The sequence below is a fragment of the Delphinapterus leucas genome, chromosome X (assembly GCF_059928025.1).
Source record: "Delphinapterus leucas isolate spDelLeu-1000000601 "Yukka" chromosome X, BTC_Dleu_Yukka2, whole genome shotgun sequence".
Lineage (NCBI taxonomy): Eukaryota > Metazoa > Chordata > Mammalia > Artiodactyla > Monodontidae > Delphinapterus > Delphinapterus leucas.
Window position 1 is genome coordinate 4552749 of NC_143150.1, and position 20774 is coordinate 4573522.

Here is a 20774-nt window from a genome sequence, read left to right on the forward strand (position 1 = left end):
TCAGACCTTTTTTTTTCCCCCTATCAGAAATGACTACGATGCTCAAATCAATCTTTAACTGTTTTCGGATTGACATTTTCTTCAGAGCTAACTGTAAAATTCACATCAAGGTGTAAGAGATACTCCAGAGAGATCCCATCACACTATACCAGTTCCCCAGTGGTAACACCTGAAAAATTATAGTACAGTGTCACAACCAGGATCTTGACATTGATATAATCTAGTGATCTTATTCAGATGTTCCGTTTTACTTGTACTCATGTCTGTGTGTGTGTCTTCACGTCTGTGCAGTTTTATCACCTTGTAGGTTCATATATCCACCACGGTAGTCCAGACAGAGAACAGTTCCATGATCACAAAGACCCTCGTGCTGTGCTTTATAAAAACAACTGCCTCCCTTCTGCTGTGCCCACCCCCATTTCCTGTCCCTAAGCACTAATCTTTTCTCCATCTATAGGATTTGGCAATTTAGAAAATGTTATGTAAATGGAATCACGTAGTATGTAATGTTTGGGGATTGGCTTTTTTTCACTCAGCATAATTCCCTTGAGGTCCATCCAAGGCATTGCGTGTATCAATAGTTTGTTGCTTTTCCTTGCTGAATAGTATTCCATGATGTAGATGTACTATAGTTTATTTATGAAGATCATCTGGGTTGTTTCCAGTTTTGGGCTCTAGGTTTTTGTATGAACATGAGTTTTCATTTCTCTGGGATAAATGCCCAGGTGGGTAATTGCTGGGTTCTATGGTAGTCATAGGGTTCGTTTTTTAAGAATATTGCCAACCTGTGTCCCAGACTGGCTGTACCATTTTATATTCCCACCAGCAATAAATGAGTGATCCACTTTCTCTGCATTCTTGTCAGCACTTAGTGTTATCACTATTTTTTTTTAGTCATTCTGATTGGTGTGTAGTGATACCTCATTGTGGTTTTAGTTTGCATTTCCCTGATTGCATGTGCTTATTGGCCATTCATGTAAACCCTTCAGTGAAGTGCCTCTTCATGTCTTTTGCCCATTTTAATCGGATTGTTTGATTTTACTGTTCAATTTTGAGAGCTCTTCATATATTCTAGACACTAGTCCTTAGATGGGTATGTGTTTTGCAAATATTTTCTTTTACTCTATAGCTTGTCTTTTCATCTTCTTAATAGAGTCTTTCACAAAAGGAAATTTTTAATTTTGATGACGTCTGATTTATCCATTTTTTTCTTTTGTGGATCATGGTTTCATGGTCAAGTCTATGAACTCTTCCCAAGCCCTTACTATCCTGAAGATTTTTCTCATATCATTCCTTCTGAAAGTTCTATAGATTTACATTTAAGACCCAAAAAAGTCATCAATTTTGAGTTAGGGTTTGTATGAGGTGTGTGAGGATTAGATCAAGGTTCATTATTTTTGCCTATAGATGCCTAGTTGCTCCAGCACCTTTTTGTTGGAAAGGCTGTCCTTCCTCCATTGAGTGGCTTCTGCACCTTTAACAGAAATCTCTTGAGCATATTTGGGCAGGTCTTTCTAGGTAGTTCATTCTGTTGTACTGTTCTATGTGTCTACCCTTCTGCCACTGTCTTGATTACTGTAACCATAAAGTAAGCCTTAATACTGGGTAGGCTGATTTCCCCCCACTTTATTCTTCTTTCTCAAGGTTGTTTTAGCTATTCTAGGGCCTGTGCTTTTCTATACAAGTTTTAGAATAAGTTTATTTATGTCTAGAGAAAGCTGGCTGGGATTTTGATAGGACTTGTGTTAAATATGTAGATGAATTTGGGGAGAGTTGATGTCTTTAAGGGAGTCTTCAAATCCATGAACACAGTATGTCTCTCCATTTATTTATGTCTTCTTTGATTTCGCTCATAAGCATATTGTAATTTTCAGCCTGCAGGTCCTGTACATGTTTTTCAAGTGTACAGCTAAGTATTTCATTTTCTCTGGAGCAATTTTAAATGGTTATGTGTTTTAATTTTAGATTCCGTATGTTCATTGCTATCATATGATTGATTTTGATATTTGTTGCTCCTGTATCGTTAGACCTTGCTGAAGTCACTTACTGATTCTAGGAAGCGTTTTTTGTAGGTTCCTTGGAATTTTCTACATAGATGGTCATGTCATCGGCAAATAGGGATAGGTTTATTTCTTCCTTCCCAATCTGTATGTCTTTTATTTCTCATTGCAATGTTGAACCTGCCATGCTATGTTAAATAAGAGTGGTAAGAACAGTGTCCTTGGCCTGTTCCTGATCTTCAGGAGAGAGTGTTCAGTCTCTCACCATTAAGTCTGACAAGAGCTATGGGTGTTTTCTAGATGCTCTCTATGAAGTTGAGGTACTTCCCTCTGTTCCTAATTTGCTGAATTTTTTTCATAAATGGGTATTGGATTTTCCGTGTTGATAAGATTGCAGGCAGACCTCGTTTTATTGCGCCCCACTTTATTGCGCTTTGCGGATATTGCGTTTTTACAGATTGAAGTTTTGTGGTGACCCTGCATTGAGCCAGTCTATCGGTGCCATTTTTCCAACCGCATTTGCTTGCTTCGTGTCTCTGTGTCACATGTTGGTAATTCAAAACTATTTGAAACTTTTTCATTATTATTATATTTGCTGTGGTCTGTGATAAGTGATCTTTGATGTTCCTGTTGCAAAAAGATTACTACTCCCTGAAGGCTCAGATTATGGATAGCATTTTTTAGTAATAAAATATTTTTTAATTAAGGTACATACATTTTTGGGGGGGCATAATGCTGTTGCACTTTAATAGACTACAGTATAGTGTAAACATAATTTTTTTTTTGTTTTTGCGGTACACGGGCCTCTCGCTGCTGTGGCCTCTCCCGTTGCGGAGCACAGGCTCCGGACGCGCAGGCTCAGCGGCCATGGCTCACGGGCCCAGGCGCTCCGCGGCATGTGGGATCTTCCCGGACCGGGGCACGAACCCGCGTTCCCTGCACCAGCAGGCGGACTCTCAACCACTGCGCCACCAGGGAAGCCCGTAAACATAATTTTATGTGCACTGGGAAACCAAAAAAAAAAATCATGTGACTTGCTTTATTTATATTCACTTTATTGCAGTGGTCTGGAACCATCCCCACAGTATCTCCGAGGTATGCCTGTATATGATTTTATTCTCCTTTAGGCCACTGATATTGTAGGGCACATTGTTTTTCAAATGTTGATCCAGCCTTGCATAACCAGAACAAGTCCCATTTGTTCATGATGTATAATTCTTTCTATACATTCTGTTTAGTTTGCTAATATTTTGTTGAGGATTTTATATATTAGTTCATGAGAGAGATTGGGCTGTAGTTTTTTCTTAATACAGTCTTTTTCTGTGTTTATTATCAGGTTAATGCTGGCCTCATAAAATAAGTTGGGAAATATCCCTCCTCTTTATTTTCTGGAAGAGGTTTTATAAAATTGGTGTTAATTCCTCTTTAAATGCTTGGTAAAATTTACCAGTGAAACCATCAAAAAGCCTGGAAATTTCTTTTTTTAGGAGCTTTTCAATTAAAAATTCTGTTTCATTAATGGTTATAGAAATATTCAGATTGTGTTTTCACCTAGGTTGAATTATTTTTTTATTGTGGTAAACATACTAACATAGAATTTACCATTTTAACCTTTTTTTTTTTTTTTTTTTTTGCGGTACGCGGGCCTCTCACTGTTGTGGCCTCTCCCGTTGCGGAGCACAGGCTCTGGACGCGCAGGCTCAGCGGCCATGGCTCACGGGCCCAGCTGCTCCGCGGCATGTGGGATCTTCCCAGACCGGGGCACGAACCCGTGTCCCCTGCATCGGCAGGCGGACTCTCAACCACTGCGCCACCAGGGAAGCCCCATTTTAACCATTTTAAATGTACAATTCATTGGCATTAAGTACATTCCCAGTGTTGTACAACCATCACCACTATCCATTTCCAGAACTTTCTCCTCATCCCAAACAGAAACTCTGTACCCAGTAAACCGTAACTCCTCATTTTCCTCTACCCTGAACCCCTGCTAACCTCTGTTCTACTTTCTGTCTCTAAGAATTTTCCCATTCTAGGTACCTGAAATAAGTGGAATCATACAAGATATGTCCTTTTATGTCTGGCTTATTTCACTTAGCATAATGTTTTCAAAGTTTGTCCACGTTGTTGCATGTATCAGAATTTCATTCCTTTATAAGGCTGAGTAATATTCCATTGTGTGTATGTACCATATTTTATCTGTTTATAAATTGGCAGACGTTTGAGTTGTTTCTACCCTTTGTCTGTTGTGAATAGTGCTGTATTGAACGTTGTGCAGGTATCCGTTTGAGTCCCTGCCTTCAGTCCTTTTGGGCTTATACCTAGAGGTGGAATCGAAGGATCAGGTAGTAATTCTACGTTTAAATTTTTGAGTAATCACCAAAGTGTTCTCCACAGCAGCCGCACCATTTTATACATTCCCACCAGCAACATACCAGGGTTCCAATTTCTCCACATCCTCACCAACATTTGTTATTTTTCATTTTTCTTTTGATAATAGCCATCCTAATGAGTGTGAAGTGGTATCTCCTTGTGGATTTGATTTATATTTCCCTAATGACCAATACTTTGAGCATTTTTCATGTGCTTATTGACCATTTATATATCTTCTTTGAAGGTATGTCTATTCAAGTTCTTTGCCCATCTTTAAATCTCATTTTTTTAATTGTTATAGGAGTCCTTTATATAGTCTGGATTTTAATCTCTTACTGGATATATGATTTATGAATATATTCTCTCATTCTGGGATTGTTTTTTGATCCTCTTGATAGTGTCCTTTGCACAAAAGGCTTTACTTTTGATGAGGGCCAATTTATCTATTATTCCTTTTGTTGCCTATGCTTTTGGTGTCATATCCAAGAAGTCATTACCAAATCCAGTATCATGAAGATTTTCCCCTATGTTTTTGCCTAAGAGTTTTATAGTTTTAGCTCTTATGTTTAGGACTTTGATCCATTTTGAATTAATTTTTATATATGGTGTAAGGTAAGGGTCCAACTTCATTCTTTGGCATGTGGATATTCAGTTTCTTGGTACCCTTGTCAAGAACATATTGACCATAGTGTTATGTCTGGGCTTTCTGTTCTGTTCCGTTAGTCTATATGTCTGTTCTTATGCCAGTACCACACTGTTTTGATTGCTGTAGCTTTGTAGTAAGTTTTGAAATCAGGAAAGTGAGTTCTTCTTTTTCAGGATTCTTTTGTCTATTTGGGTTCTCTTGAGACTCCATATGAATTTTAGGATGGGGTTTTCTAAGTCTGCCCAAAAAACTGTTTTGGATTTTGGTAGAGATTGCACTGAATCTGTAGATTACTTTGGGTAGTATTGTCATCTTAACAATATTAGTCTTATGTTACATGAACACGGGATTGAGTTGAGTTGTGATAGTTTGTGGATTTCAAGGAATTGGTCCATTTCTCCTAAGTTGTCAAATACATAAAGTTGTTCATAGCGTTTTCTTATTATCCTTTTAATAGTGCAGAATGTATAATGATATCTGCTGTTTCATTCCTTATATTAGTATTTTGGGGTTTTTTTCTTCAATTATATTTGTTAGTAAGGCTAGAGGTGTATCAATTTTACTGACTTTTTCAAAGAACAAGCCGTTTGGTTGATCTATTTTACTTTTCTATTTTCAATTTCATTGATTTCTGCTCTTACATTGTTTCCTTCTGCCTGCTTGCTTTGGGTTTGTTTTTCTAGTATCTAGCTCGTCATTTTCTAGTATCTTGGGTTAGGAACTTGGATTATTGATTTGAGACCTTTCTTTGTTTCTAATTTAAGCATTTAGTGCTATAAACTTCCCTCTCAGCATTACTTTCGTTACATCTCCCATATTTTGATATGCTGTATTTTCATTTTCATTAGGGCTATTTATTCTTAACATTTCATTCTGAGGCTTTCTCATTGACCGTTGTTTGTTTTATTTAGAAGTGTGTTGTTTATTTCCAAGTGTTGAGAGATTTTCTTGTTTTCTCTTAATTGTTTTTGGTTTGGTTGTTTCTAGTTTGATTCCATTATAGTCAGAGATACCACTCTCTATCACTTTAATACTTTTAAATTTGTTGAGGTTTGCTTTCTGGCTCAGGGTGTGATCTGTTGGTGAATATTCCATGGGTGCTTAAACAGTTACTTACTCTGCTGCGATTGGGTAGTGTCCATTATGCCAGTTACATCCTGTTAGTTGATTGTGTTGTTTAGTTCTTCTATATCCTTGCTGGTTTTCATTCTAGTAGTTCTGTCAGTTGCTGAGAGTAGAGTATTGATGTCCCCAACTATACTTGTGGATTTGTTTATTTCTTTTCTCAGCTCTGTGAATTTTAGCTTCATGTGTTTTGAGACTCTTGTTTGGTGCATACACATTTACGATTGTTATGTGTTCTTGGTGGATTGATCCTTTATCATTATGTGACATCCCCCTTTATTGCTAGTGAGAACTGGCAGGTCATGTCTTACTGTGTTTTTAACACTCTTTCCAGAAGATTCAGACTTATAATTCTTTGATCCATAGGCAACCCCAAGGCTCTATCCAAAAAAGATAGGTAATGCATTGTAAATTACCTGGGCAGTTTGAGGATTACGTTATTGATCTGTAAAAGTCATTGAGGTTTTTATCCCCACAAACATTGCTGCTTCTATTCTAAGTGCTTACTGTATACAGCACTGTCTGTGCCTTCCCCTTCCCTTAAGTTTCCTGTCCCTCTGCTACCTCCAATTATAGGAACAGTTATGGGAGTCTTGAAGTTCAAGAAAAACTACTGGAAAACTCCTGTGTGGCATGCTACGTAATTGATGTGCAAGAAGTCCACAATTTTAAAGGAGTATGGTTGAGCTGAAAGACCTAGTATTAACAGCAGTAACCACACTTATATACAATATTTTGTTGGTGCTGTAACCGCTTTCAGCTGATGAGACACTCCCATACTCTACTGGGAACATAACGTCACTTCATCCCTGGGCAGTATTACCTGTGATTACGGTGCCGGGTTGAGAGCGGTGACAGCCAAGGCTTGGAGCTCTCAGGGGTTGTGCTCAAGCTCTGGCACCCCCTGAAGCATGTGGTCATCTCCTGTAGATCTGGGCTCAAGTCCCAGCTCCACTAGTCACCAGATCAAATGTGGGATCATGTCCACCTCACCACCCGTCCTGTGAAGAAAAGCAAGCAGAACTCGTCTCATGTAAACCCTCTTACATCTCTTTGTCATCCTCGAGGTGGTTCTTCAGAGGCATTAGAGGGACCTCAGGACCAGGACAGGAGTGCTGTGCTCGTGCTGTGACTTCCCTGAGCCGTGCAGTGGCTGCTGTGTGTGTTACTAATTGTGCTCCCCTTGCTGCCCCCCTTCCGCCTTTTAGAGAGATGGGACCGCGTCACCACCACAACCAGGAGACCGGGAGCGACCAGAGCTCCAGCAAAGCCTGCAGGTAACACGGCTGTTCTGAGGAGGGCACTAAGCAGGGACCCCGTGGAGCTCTCTGGGGCCATGTCCAAATGAGCTACCTGTAATTTAACCAACTGACTTTGTCTTTTATGTTTTAGGGCCCCCTGACGAAAAAGAATTTGACTTGGCCGATGCCTTGGATGATCGAAATGATCAGGATCATGGCCACAGGAAGCCGAGTGCAGGAGGAGGAGGTAAGTCACAGCTGGTTGAAGGCACAGGCCAGTGCTGTAGCTCCCCGGTCAGGGTGTAGCTCATTAACTACAACAGCCCACAGAGCCACTCCTGGCCTGGCAGAGCTGGGGGCACTTCAAAGCCCAGGAGAAGCCTACAACAGTGGTTCTCAAGCGTTTTGGTCTCAGGACTCCCCAAATTATTGAGAATCTCTATTGAGATGTGGGTCACATCTATTGATATTTATCATCTTTGAATCTAAAACTGGAAAAAAATTAAAATGAACAACAGCAAACACACACATGTTAATAACATAAATAGCAGAGTCTATGAGAAATAACTATGGCAAGATAAAGACGATTTAGTGAGAAAAGTGGTGTCATTGTACATTTTTGCAAATTTCTATAATGTCTATCTTAGTAGGAAAGCTAGGGGACTTCCCTGGCAGTCCAGTGGTTAAGACTCCGCACTTCCTGGTTGGGGAACTAAGATCCCGCATGCTGTGGTGCGGCCAAAAAAAGAAGAGCTAGACTCTCACATCTCCATCTCCTTCTGGGCTCAAGTTGTGATACGTTGTTACAGTTGATGTATATGAAGGAGATCTGGCCTTATAAGAGATACGCCATTGAAAAGGGGAAGAATATTTTAATAGACTTTTCAGATCATTGATTCACATCATTTTTCTTTGGTAAGACACCCAAACTCGACCACTGGTTGTTTCTTATAGGTTAAGTGCAGTGTAGAATGTGAAACCATATCAATGAATCTTCCATCGTTGAGTTCATTAAACTCCCCAGGGATCCTCATGTACTTTTTAGTGTAACTTTTACCCATTCATGGTTTTGTGCATTACGCATTGGTCATTTGGAAAATATTGATGTTCTTAAGTCCTTTGACCTTCCAAATAATGCCATATTTCATTATGCAGTGCCCCAAATTCACATCTGTTAGTATCACCACCATCTCATTAGAAAAAGTCTTTAAGTAACGGAAAGTTGTTAAGCTCGCAGTGGTAGATGTAGATTTTTCAAAATTCTCTTTTTTGTTTGAAATATTATCACTGGCAACAAGTACTGCCAGTGGTTTTCTTTAAAGTGACAGCCCCATTTTATTCATTTTCAAGAAAACACCTTCCAAATACTCAAGCTGCCATAACCATAGTTAGCCCATCATTCTTTCTTTCTAGTAAAAGTAGTCTTTCATGACAGAAAGCAGCTGATACAAAGCAGAATTGAAACAGTCACACATGTGCTTTTTTGAGTCAACTATAGGACTTTGGAGTGGAACAGAAATGCTGTAAGCATGCTCCCCACTTCATCACAGAATATTAAAAGATGTGTACTCAGTGGTTGAGCTATAATAAAATTAATTTTTCGGTTTCCTTGTATTAGTTTTCTGTTACCACCATAACAAATGATCACAAGCTGTTTCTTTTGGTGAGGAGTTCAGGAACAGCTCAGCTGAGTTTTTCTCTTCAGAACCTCATACACCTTCAGTCACAGTGTCAGCCAGGTCTGCAGTCTCAGCTGAGGTTGGGTTGTCTTCCAAGCTCGTGTGCTCGTTGGCAGAGAACCGTTTCCTTGCAGTTCTAGAACAAGTGGCTGCTTGCTTCTTTAAGACCACCAGGAGAAAAAACAGAGACTAGACGGAAGGGGAGAGAAGGGAGGAGGGGGAGGGGGAGGGGGAGGGGGGAGTAGAGAAGAGCAGGGAGGGGGAGAGGAAGGCTAAGTCTACTGCTTCTAGGGTTTGAGCTCAGGAGGGCCTCAACCCTGTTTTAAAGGGCTCACTTGATTAATTTCAGGCTCACCCAGGAAAATCTGCCTTTTGATTAATGCCAAGTCAAACTGATGTGGTAACTTAATTACATCTGCAAAGTCCGTTCACCTCGGCATGTAATATAACCTAATCACGGGTTGATAGCCATCCTATGCATGGTTCCACTCGCACCCAGTCATGGCATACTGGGGTGTGTACACTGATGGGAGAGAATCTTGGGGGCCCCTTTAGAGTTTTGCCTACGCATTCATCAAGGATCCTCTTAAGTGGCAATCACTTTCTGGGGATGTTGGACAACATTAAGTAACAAATTTCTTGTCTCTGAGAAATGTTTTTGGCATTGAGATGTGTGTTTTGTTTTCTCCAGGTTTTTCAGACAAGGATCTTGAAGACATAGTAGGGGGTGGTGAATACAAACCTGACAAGGATAAAGGTAGGAACACTGATTTGTCCAAATGCCTTATTCTTGTTAAAGACAGGATTATACAGCAACCAGGTTGATTGGAGGTGTTCTTACTCAGACTCTGGGAAATCAAAGGTAGTTAGTTCCTAGACATCCCTGCTTGCAGTTTGGGGTTGACTTGGAATGATACAGAGACTGTGCAGCTCAAGGGGGGATTTATGAGCCAGTTTGGAAAAGCCACACATTTTCCCTGATGTTCCTTAAGCCAAGTTGCTGCATGGGTTAATGTGTCCATACTAGCAGAAGCTGTTTGCCAAGGCAGCACCAGTTACAGTAACTGAAGGTCAGAGGACTCATTGGGAACAGCCTTCGCAACCTGGGGGGCCTGTCACTCTTGGGATGGGGGGAGCAAAACTCATCATGACAAGAGCTTTTTTAAGACACCCGTAGCAAGTCAGATATCTTTTAAAATCTTTTTATTTTGCAGTAGTTTGAGTCACAAGAAGTTGTAAAAATAAACAAATTGTTTAGGAAAATTCCTGTGTACCCTTCACTCGGCTTCCCCTGATATCTTGACAAAGCTATAGTTACATTGTCAAAACCGGGAAGCTGACAGTGGTTCAATATTGTTATTAAGTCACATACAGACCTTATTCAGATTTCATCAGATTTTGCATGCACTTGTGTGTGTGTGTGTGTGTGTGCGTGTGTGTGTGTGTGTGTGTCTGTACACATGGACACATACACTCATGGGTCTGGGTCGATGAAATTGTATCAGATGTGTCAGCCCTTCATAGTCACACCCTCCCCCAAGGCAGGTAGTTTTAGTTCCCCCGCAAATCACCCAAAGATTTAAACCTTTTATCTTAATATGTTGGCAAGATCTGATCCTAGTATGGAGACAATGTTAGCCAGACTTGATGTGGCAAAATAAGTTAGGGTTGTAATTTGTGGTTGGTACTTGTGGTTGTAACCTGTTCTGATGGTATGTTGTGATTATAACTTGTAGTTCTGGTGGTAAGTTTTTATGATTGTAACTACTGTGATGGTAACCTGTTGTGATGCTAAGTTGTGGGTGTAGCATTTTTTGGTGATTCCCTGTTGTGGTTGTGATTTGTGGTTGTGAGTGTAACAGCAAGTTCCGAGTGTAACATGTCATGTTTCCAGTGTCAGCCTGCTGTACTCCCCGCAGTCTAGGCTGTGGCACTAGCATCTGTTTGGAGTCGTGGATTCCTTTGGTGATACGGCGTAAATTAGGGTGTCTCATCCCCTGAAAGATGCGCTATGTAAAAAACTTGACATAAAATTTTAGGGGACTCGCAGCCCCTTGGAAGCTCACCTTTCGTATGGGAACAGTGTTGTTCTGATTAAAGGATACTGTAGTCAAATCTGTCCTTCAAACCACCTTTCCAAACAGTGTCATTTTGAGTAAAAAGCTCCAAAAACCTCTAAATGAAACTCACAGGTGTCAGGAGAACATGGAACATTTAAAGGGCAAACCCAGCAAATTAGCCAATTACTCCCGGGTGACAAATGGTATTTCCAGATGGTGAGAAGAGAGGGGCTTCCTTATTAAAAGTACATGTTTTAACAAGGAAGAAGTGTTAGGAACTTCATTAATTAGGCTCATATTTGAATTTCTCTTGTAAAGAATAATCAATTGTTAGCATAAGATATACTTTCTGTCATTATAGGTGTCAGTAAAAGAAAGTAGAGGGTCCCGGCAAAAAGTACGAGTGTGAAACTGAACCTTAGGTTATGATAAGCACACGATGAAGTTCTCAGACAGTCTTCTCTATGCAAACGTGCTAATGCCATGTATGAAGATAAAACACCACATTTAAATAAATGACGATCTTCAGCATAAAAACAGTCCTAATTAATGCATTTTCTAACTGTGGATTTTAGGCACACAGACTCAACTATAGTTTTGGAGTGTATCTGAGATAGTATGTTATCTGTTGTATATTTTTTCTCAAGAAAACATTTCTAGTGGCCCTGTAGGTGCCCCGTATTTTGTCTGTAGGTAGTAGCGACTGTCTCTCATCAACAGGTCCCGTCAGCCTCCTCCATTCCCTAGCATTTTCACTGACTGAGAAGCTTGAGCCAGTCAGTTTCATCTCGTCATTGTCCCCTCTGTGGTCTACACCTTAGTGTATGCAAGCCTCTCCTCCCATTCCCCCGGAGTTGCTATTTGGTCCCCAGTCATCTCTTGGTGGTCACAGCCCTCTGTCCCATGTGACCTCTGCAGCATTTCACTTTGATGACCACCTCCTCTTTCACATTCTTTCCTCCTGGGCCCTACCTGGCACTCTCCCACTTTCTTGTTCTCATTCACTTCTTCTTCCTGAACACTGTTGCCTGGTGGGTCTCTTTCCTTGAGCATCCAGTGGTATGTCATTCTCTTCCCCACTGAAAGGAAAGGGTATTAGAAACCAAGATCTGGGTGCTGAGTGTATTCATTAGTGGGATGTTGCTACTTCTAAACCCTTTAAGTGGGCACAACTAGGAAACAGGAAGTACATGGATGTATTTTATTAATAAACCGTGTGTATATATGTATCTATAATTATTTCTGTATCTATTCATCAGCATCTGTATTAACCTAACTTCTCTCTCTGAGAGTGAGAAACCTACCATCCATCAACTGTTTGCTTACTTGCTCAATTCTGGTATTATACGTGTATAGCGCAATCGTAATTGTTAACCCATACCCCTGTGAGACGCAGCTTTACCAACTACAGTCCAGTGTTTGTTTTTCTTCTTTTGTCTTTACCTTACAGTTTCAGTCAAAGTACCGTCTTTCTAAAGTTACTTGCATAGCTCCTTTATGACCCCTCCATTCAGTGCAGTTCTGACATACATTTATAATGCAGATACATTCATTTGTCACAGTCTACATTCCATCCTGAGATCCCCCACCAACGTGGTTGATGTTTTGCTTGCATACATTAAAGGTCACTCCTTGTGATATACGTTTGTATGGGTTTTTACAAATGCGTATAGTCATGTGTCCACCACCCAAGTCCCATACAGAACAGTCTGTCACCATAAAAGTTCTTCTGTATATACCCCTTTGGTACTCAGCCACTCTCTGTTTCCTCAACCCTAATCCATTTTCTCTTCGTGCAACCACTAATCTGTTTATCATCTCCGTAGCTTTTGCCTTTTGCAGAATGTCATATGGTTAGAATCATACAGTGTGTAGCCTTTCCAGACTGGCTTCTTTCACTTAGCAATGTGCATTAAAGATTCCTATATGTTTATTCATGGCTTGGTAAGTCATTTCTTTATAATATTTCATTGTCTAGATGTACCACAATTTGTCCATTCACCTGTTGAAGGACATCTTGGTTGCATTTAGCTTTTGGTGATTATAAATAAAGCTGCTCTAAATATTTACATACAGGTTTTTGTACAGGCATAAGTTTTCAATCCACATGGGTAAATACCTAGGTATATAATTTCTGGGTCATATGGTAAATCTATGTTTAGCTTTACAGTAAACTTCCCAGCTGTCTTCTGAAGTGGCTGTACCATTATATTGGGTTGGCCAAAAAGTTCGTTTGGGAAACCCGACCTCTTACATCTTATGGGAATAGCCGAACGAACTTTTTGGCCAACCCAATACTTTTCCATGAGCAATGAATGAGAGTTCCAGTTGCTCTACATCCTCATCAGCAATTGATATCGTCAGGGTTTAAAAAAATTTTTTTTGAAGTATATTTGATTTACAATGTTGTATTAATTTCTGCTGTATAGCAAAGTAACTCAGTTATACATATATATATATGTGTATATATATATATATATATATATATATATATATATATATGTACCTTTTCATTATGGTTTATCTCAGGATATTGAATATAGTTCCCCATGCTACAACAGTAAGACCTTGTTGTTTATCCATCCTATACATACTAGTTTGCATCTGCTAATCTCCAACTCCCAATCCTTCCTTCCCTCCCTCCCCCCTTGGCAACCACAAGTCTATTCTCTGTGTCTGTGAGTCTGTTTCATGGATATGTTCATTTGTGTCATATTTTAAATTCCACATGTAAGTGATATCATACGGTATTTTTCTTTCTCTGTCTGACTTACTTTGCTTAGCATGATAATCTCTAGGTCCATCCATGTAGCTGCAGATGGCATTATTTCATTCCTTTTCTCATGGCTGAGTAATACTCCATTGTATATATGTACCACAACTTCTTTATCCATTCATCTTTCAGTGAACACTTAGGTTGCTTCCAAGTCTTGGCTTTTGTAAATAGTGCTGCAGTGAACATTGGGGTGCATGTATCTTTTTGAATTGTAGTTTTGTCTGTATATACGCCCAGGAGTGGGATTACTGGATCATATAGTTCTATTTTTAGTTTTCTGAGGAACCTCCATACTGTTTTCCATAATGGCTGCACCACTTTACATTCCCACCAGCAGTGTAAGAGGGTTCTGTCAGGGTATGTTTTTTGTTTTTTTTTTTCATTTTAGGCATTCTAATACTTGTGTAGGGGTATCTAATTGTTTTTTTCATTGTATTTTCCTAATGGGAAGTGATGTTGAGCATCTTTTTATATTCCTATTTTATACTGTTCTTTGAAGTCTGTTCAGATTTTTTGCCCATGTGAAAAATTCAGTTTGCTTTTATTAGTTCTATTTTTAACCTGGATACAAATCCTTTTTCAGGTATATGATTTTAAAAATATTGTTTCCCAGTCTGTGGCTTGTCTCTTCCTTTTCTTCATAGTGTTGTTTATCAAATAATAAAATTTATTTTTTTATAAAGTTTGATTTATCAATCTTTTTTCTTTTACGGATCATGCTTTGGTGTTTTAAGAACTAAGTTCATGAAGATGTTTTCTTATGTCCTCTTCTAAGAGTTTTATTGTTTTCGCTTTTACATTTATGCCTTTGTTCCATCTTTTAGTTCATCTGTATATGGTGTGAAATAGGAGTCCAACTTTATTCTTTTGCACCACTTGTTGACAAGATTTTCCTTTCCCTACTAAACTGTCTTGGCTCCTATGGAAAATCAATTGACCATAGATGTAAGAGTTTGTTTCTGGACTCTCAATTCTGCTCCATTGTTGTCCATAGCTGGCCTTCAGCCAATACCAGTACTGTCTCTGCTGGGCACGTCCTCAGCTTCGGGGCAACCAAGGCTACGTGGAGAGTGTATCAAGCCCCCTGTGGTCGTCTCACGTCTCTGTTCAATCCCTGGCTAGTTGACCGGTTAGCTTGCTCAGGCTAAAGGAGCTGCTGGCTCTCCAAGTCATGTGGGTCCCGTTTGGCAGCTGTAGGGCAGTTGCTGATTTCCATGGCCTGTCCACCTCTCCCCAGTTAAACTAGCTGCTGAAAGACCTGGGAGAAAGGGAAATGAGAGCAGCCCTGGGGGAAAAGGCCTCAGATTCCAGGTGTTCTCACAGGAACTAAATCTATTTCCTGAAATGGCTGTCTTTGATTGTCCAGGGTTATAGTTGCTTTTTGAGAAGAGGATTTGTTGACCTCCTCAACCCCTCATGCCAGACATCCTCTCTGCTAGTATCTCTGGAATTTGGAATATTCTTTCTCTTTTCCTTCCCTCAAGCCCAGGCCCATATCACCTACCCTTGGGTCATTACCTTAATCTCTTAACTGGTCTCCTGGTTCCAGCCTGTCCTCCATGCAGCTGCCAGAGAGAATCACCAGGAACATGATCTTGTCAGTCCTCTGTTTAAAACTATTGTGTAATAATGAAAAGACAAACAGCCCAATTAAAAAACGAGCCTAGGGCTTCCCTGGTGGTGCAGTGGTTGAGAGTCCGCCTGCCGATGCAGGGGACGCGGGTTCGTGCCCCGGTCTGGGAAGATCCCACATGCCGCGGAGTGGCTGGGCCTGTGAGCCATGGCCGCTGAGCCTGCGCATCCGGAGCCTGTGCTCCGCAACGGGAGAGGCCACAACAGTGAGAGGCCCGCGTACCACAGAAAAACAAAAACAAAAACAAAAACAAACAAACAAACAAAAAACGAGCCTAAGAGACACTTCATAAAAGAAGTTATATGAAGATGCTCAAAATCTTTATTGGGGAAATGCGAATGAAAACCATGATGAGTTATCACAACACAGCCACCAGAATGGCTAAAATCGGAAAGACTGACAGATACCGAATGTTAGTGCGTAAGTGGAGCAACTGGAATGCTCGTAGGTTGTTGGTGTGAATGTAAAGTTTCTTATAAAACTGAACATAGACCTCCCCAGTAACCCAGCAATTTCACTTATTTTTAAGAAAAATGAGAGCTTATGTCCAAAAAAGACTTATAACAGAATTCTAAAAACGACTTTATTTATAATAGCAAAACAACAACAAAAGAAACTGTAAGCAGCCTAATTATCAATAGGAGAATGGATAGACAAATTGTGATATATATTCATACAGTGGAATGACTTACTGATATACAGGATAACATGAATAAATGTCAAAAATATTATGCTGAGTGAAAGAAGCCAGTGAAAAAAACAGTACATACTATATGAGCCCAGTCATGTGAAGTTCTAATATTTGTAAAACTAATTTCTAATGTTACAAATGAGATCCACGGCTGCTGTGGATTGGGGTGAGAATGGAGATTAGTTGGACGGGGACATGAGAGAACTTTCTGGTACATGTAAGGTTAGTATTTTATTATATGTAAATTTTACCTTAAAAAAGGAATCACAAGCAAACATGGAATTCTAGGTTATAATATGCGTATGGGTGAAGCATACAGATGTCTGAGACTTACTTTGAAATGCATCACAAAAATAAGATCGGATGGATAGAGGGATGGATGGACATATGATAAAGTGAATAATGTAAACTGTTAATTATAGAATCCAGATGGTGGGTATATGAGTGTTCACTGTACAGTGTTTTCAACTTTTTTGAATGTTTGAACTTTTTCTTAATTGTTGGGAAACATTTTTTAAGCCAAAACAACAACAAGTCTCTTGAGTGGCTCGCTAATGCCTATAGGATAAGTTCAAGCCCCTTATCCTGCTGACATATCTTTCTGCCCTAGACCGTCAACTTCATTTCGCCTCCAAACATGTGAACGAGCTGGTCCATGCCTATCTTTGTGCCTTCACATGCTGTTCCTCTGTTTAAATGCCTTTCTTCCACCAGATGAATTCCCACTCATGTCCAGCAAATGCTCAGTCACTGATCCCTTAAGGGACACCTCGAAGATCCCCTCCTCTCTGGAGGCCCCTCCCCTCTGTGGCCCTGTGGCACAGCGCCCATCTCGTGCCTTTGGTTCTCATAGAACTTCTGTCATCCTGCTGGTACAGCATAGCCCCTGTCATTACTGAGTCACACCGAGTCACGTGTAGCTTTTTCACTCCTGCTATATTGGGCTTCTGAAGGCAGGCACCTTTTCCCTTGTGTATCCCTGACACCCCCGATAAAAGTTTCCTGAAATGAAGGGGACCAGGATGGACCAAACACCTGGCTTTGCTCTCTACCCTCCCGCCCACGCTTTCCCATGAAGAGTGACACATTTGATTGGCTAGGCTGACGACCCTCTGGGCCACATGAGTGATGGCATCGTGGCATGAAATGCTTTCTTTTGGACCCCAAAGGGAGCGATGAGGGAGGCTGTGCCCCTCATGTAACTGGTGGGTAAGTGTGCACTCTTACGGGAGGTGAACTCTATAAATCTGATCTGTGAACCCAGCTCTCCCCCAGGTGGTTTTGTGAGGGGCGGGGGGGGGGTGGCGGAGCGGAGAAGTACTTGGAAGCCCTGTTCATGAAGCGAACGCCTTACCTGATCTTCCTCTGGCTCCTGGTGTCTGTCCTCAGTTGGGAAAGAGCGTGGAGGGGAGCAGGGATGTCATTAGCAGAAAATACTGCATCATTGTTTTTAGTCAAAAAAGAAAATTTCATATTAGAAACAGATTGAGCACTCTTTTCACTCCCAGATGGTAGTTTTTAAGGCCAAAGCATGTAGTTCTTAAAACCAGAGGCAAGAGTCAAAACCCATACCTCTAAAGAGATATAGACGTTCCCCTCCAGGTGTGCGAAGGTGTCCCCATGTGTGAAGTGGGAGCCCATCACCTTTACTTCCCAGGGTTAAATGAGAAGCTGTTTTTGGCTGTAGCTTCCAGTGTTCTTTCCCTCCAACTGCAGCCTTCTGGTGCCCAGGAGCCTCCGTCTTGGATTGCCTTCCAGGGCTTTGCACGGACAGCTTCCTCTGCTCTCCCCTCTTGTCTCGCAGGTGCCTGGACAGACTCAGCAGACTGCTTCCTGCCTTTGAATTTTCATTCCATTTGTTTCTCTTCTAATACCACGCATGGGAAGCCTTGCTGAGGCCTCTGCTTGCTCCCCACCTGGAACCTCCAGTCTTCTAGAGTCTTCCAGGCCCCCAGGGTTCCTTACTGAGTTTAATTTTTTTTTATTGTAGTAAGATATACATAACATTTACCATTTTAATCATTGAAAGTGTACAACCATCACCATCATCCATCTCCAGAACCTTCCCAAAGGGAAACTGTACCTGTTAAGCAGTTATGCCCCATTCTCCCCTCCCGGCAGCCCCTAGTAGCCACTAGTCTACCTTCTGCCTCTGTGAATTTCACTACTCTAGGTACCTCATTTAAGTGAAATCGTATAGCATTGCTTCTTTTACTTGGCATGTATTCAAGGTTCATCCCCGTTATAGCATGGCTCAGTACTTCATTTCCTCTTACGGCTGAATAATATTCCCTTGTGTAGATATACCACGTTGTGTTTATCTACTTTCCCTCCCGAGTCTAAAGAAATCGTTCCTCTTCCATTTTGACTGTATTTACAGTCACTATCTCAAAATATCTGGGCGCTGTCATGGTCCCTTCCAAGCCATTAAGTTGATCTCATGCAACAGGGAATTGGGTCTCGATGGGAACATAATCATGGCAAAAGAGCTTAAGTGGAAGGGCTTACCCCAGAAACATTGCCTTCTATTGGGAGCTGAAAAAAGTTAGGGACTTGCCGCCAGACAGCCCTTTCCATGTCTCTCTATGGACCCATTTCTGGTTTTTTTTCAGCTTTCATAACATGAAGAAATAGGATGTTCCAGATGTGAAGAACAGCTCTCTGGTTCTAGTGTTCTAGAATGTGAAAAAAACCCACATGCTCCCTCAGAGCCCCTGCTCCCAACACACGTGCACGTACACACACACGCATGCACGCACGCACGAGGGCAGCGTGAACACAGGGCTTTTCTCTGAGATAACTTCTGGTGTCTTGGAAGCTTGCCATAGGTAGGTGGGGTGTACAGCTCAGTGTTGGGTTGGGGCACCTGTCACGTTATCTAGAGGGTAGGGTGACCGTTCTCTTCCCTGAGGTGGGGGATGGAGGAGATCTGGGCTTTGGAGACTTTCAGCGAGCCACGTTCTGGCTGACTCTTTTCAGTTCGATTTGACTTTGTAACCATGGGTCATTTGAAGCAAGTGTTTGTCCCTCTTTGTTTATTCATTTTTCAGTTTTTTTTAAATTTTACTTTGCATTTCTGCTGCCACTTTTTTAATAATGAAGATAATTTTTAAAAATATCTCAAACTCCTAGCTGTGGCTGCTGGAAGTCTAGCATACTTACAAAGGTCCTGAAGCACTTGAACGTCCCCCCTCGGCCGTTCTAGCTGTTATCTACCACTGTCACGTGGCTCTCCATGCCCGTGGCAAATCAGACGTGTCAGGCACTGGCTGTGAGCCTGGAATTGCACTGTTGTCAGTGAGGGACACGTCAGTGCATTGCATCCCTGTCTGACAGGCATGCGGCTGTTGTGACTCAAGATTGATATGTCTGTACGTATCAGTGTGTGTGCATTGTTGTCTTTTATGTTGGAAGATGCTGAGGTAACATTTCTGTTGACAACAGGGTAATGCCTCCTGTTCTACAGTGTTCTCTGTAGCTACAGTGGTCACTATGGCTATAGGAGCCCTTATAGTTATGGTGGGCACTATAGCTATGGGGTCCCTTGAGCTATGGTGGCAGTCCCTACAGCTATGGCAGTCACTATCGCTATGACAGTGGTCCCTAGAGCTCTGGCATTCCATAACTATCTACATGTATAGGTGTCTATACTCAAAGCAAATTGTAATCTGAGATATGCTGTACTAGGGAATTTCTGGTACGATAGAAGGCGACTCTAGGCTCTTTGGTATGTAGCTGTGATGTATAATTGTGAACTCAGAAGGCAGGTGAGGATACAAAACATATTGTCCATGAAAATGAAGGTCCTGCCAGTGACCTGTGAAATAACCTCTTTGAATTATTTCTCCAGTTGTGGGAAAGTAGATGTGGATAGATTTGCGTGAGGCTTGCATATTTTAAACATTCTTTGAAAAATTCTATGAAAAATAGTTGTTTATTGTTTTACCATCTAGGGAGTACTCTTTCTATGCATAAGGTATATATTCGTAAATATTTTTACAAAAATGGGATCGTGTTACCTTTTTAAAACCAGGTTTCTAAATTCGATAATACCCCGAATATCTTTTTCTGTATTAGGGAGTCCTTTAAAAAATCATGTCAACCACTGCGTAATATTACGTTTCACTGCGACTTCCTTAACCAGGGCCTATATTTGTACAGAGAGGGTTTTTCCTCCAGCTTTTTACTACTGTACACAGTGCTGGGATGAACTTCCTCATCGCCAAATGTATAAAACCTTAATTGTCAGACAAATTCCTAGAACTTGAACTGCAGAGTCACAGGAGGTGTAAAGTTTTAAAGATGCCGCTCTCTGAGTGTACTGCCTGTTTGCTCATTTTAGTTTTTAATCTTCACTGGGTATTTTAGTTTTGTAATCTTCGCAGATTTGATTAGTACAAAATGCTATCCTGTTTAAATTTTCCATGTCTTTGCATCCAAGAAGTGAAACACTTTTCACCTCTGTCTTATTAGACACTCTTAATATATTGTGTGAATTGACTATTCGTGCCCATTGTCCCGTTTTCTACTCATTTATGTGTAAGGGCTCCTTT

At 40.9% G+C, this 20774-nt stretch overlaps 1 protein-coding gene across 2 annotated transcripts in view; it reads left to right on the plus strand.

Moving 5' to 3' along the window:
- The window catches only part of CD99L2 (CD99 molecule like 2), a 112837-nt gene that overhangs the window by 77123 nt on the left and 14940 nt on the right, over window positions 1-20774 (plus strand). For both annotated transcript variants that reach the window (XM_022561136.3, XM_022561137.3), the window contains exons 5-7: window positions 7350-7418; window positions 7534-7629; window positions 9753-9818. In XM_022561136.3, coding sequence (XP_022416844.1) covers window positions 7350-7418; window positions 7534-7629; window positions 9753-9818 — 231 coding nt within the window. The remainder of the gene's footprint in view (window positions 1-7349; window positions 7419-7533; window positions 7630-9752; window positions 9819-20774) is intronic.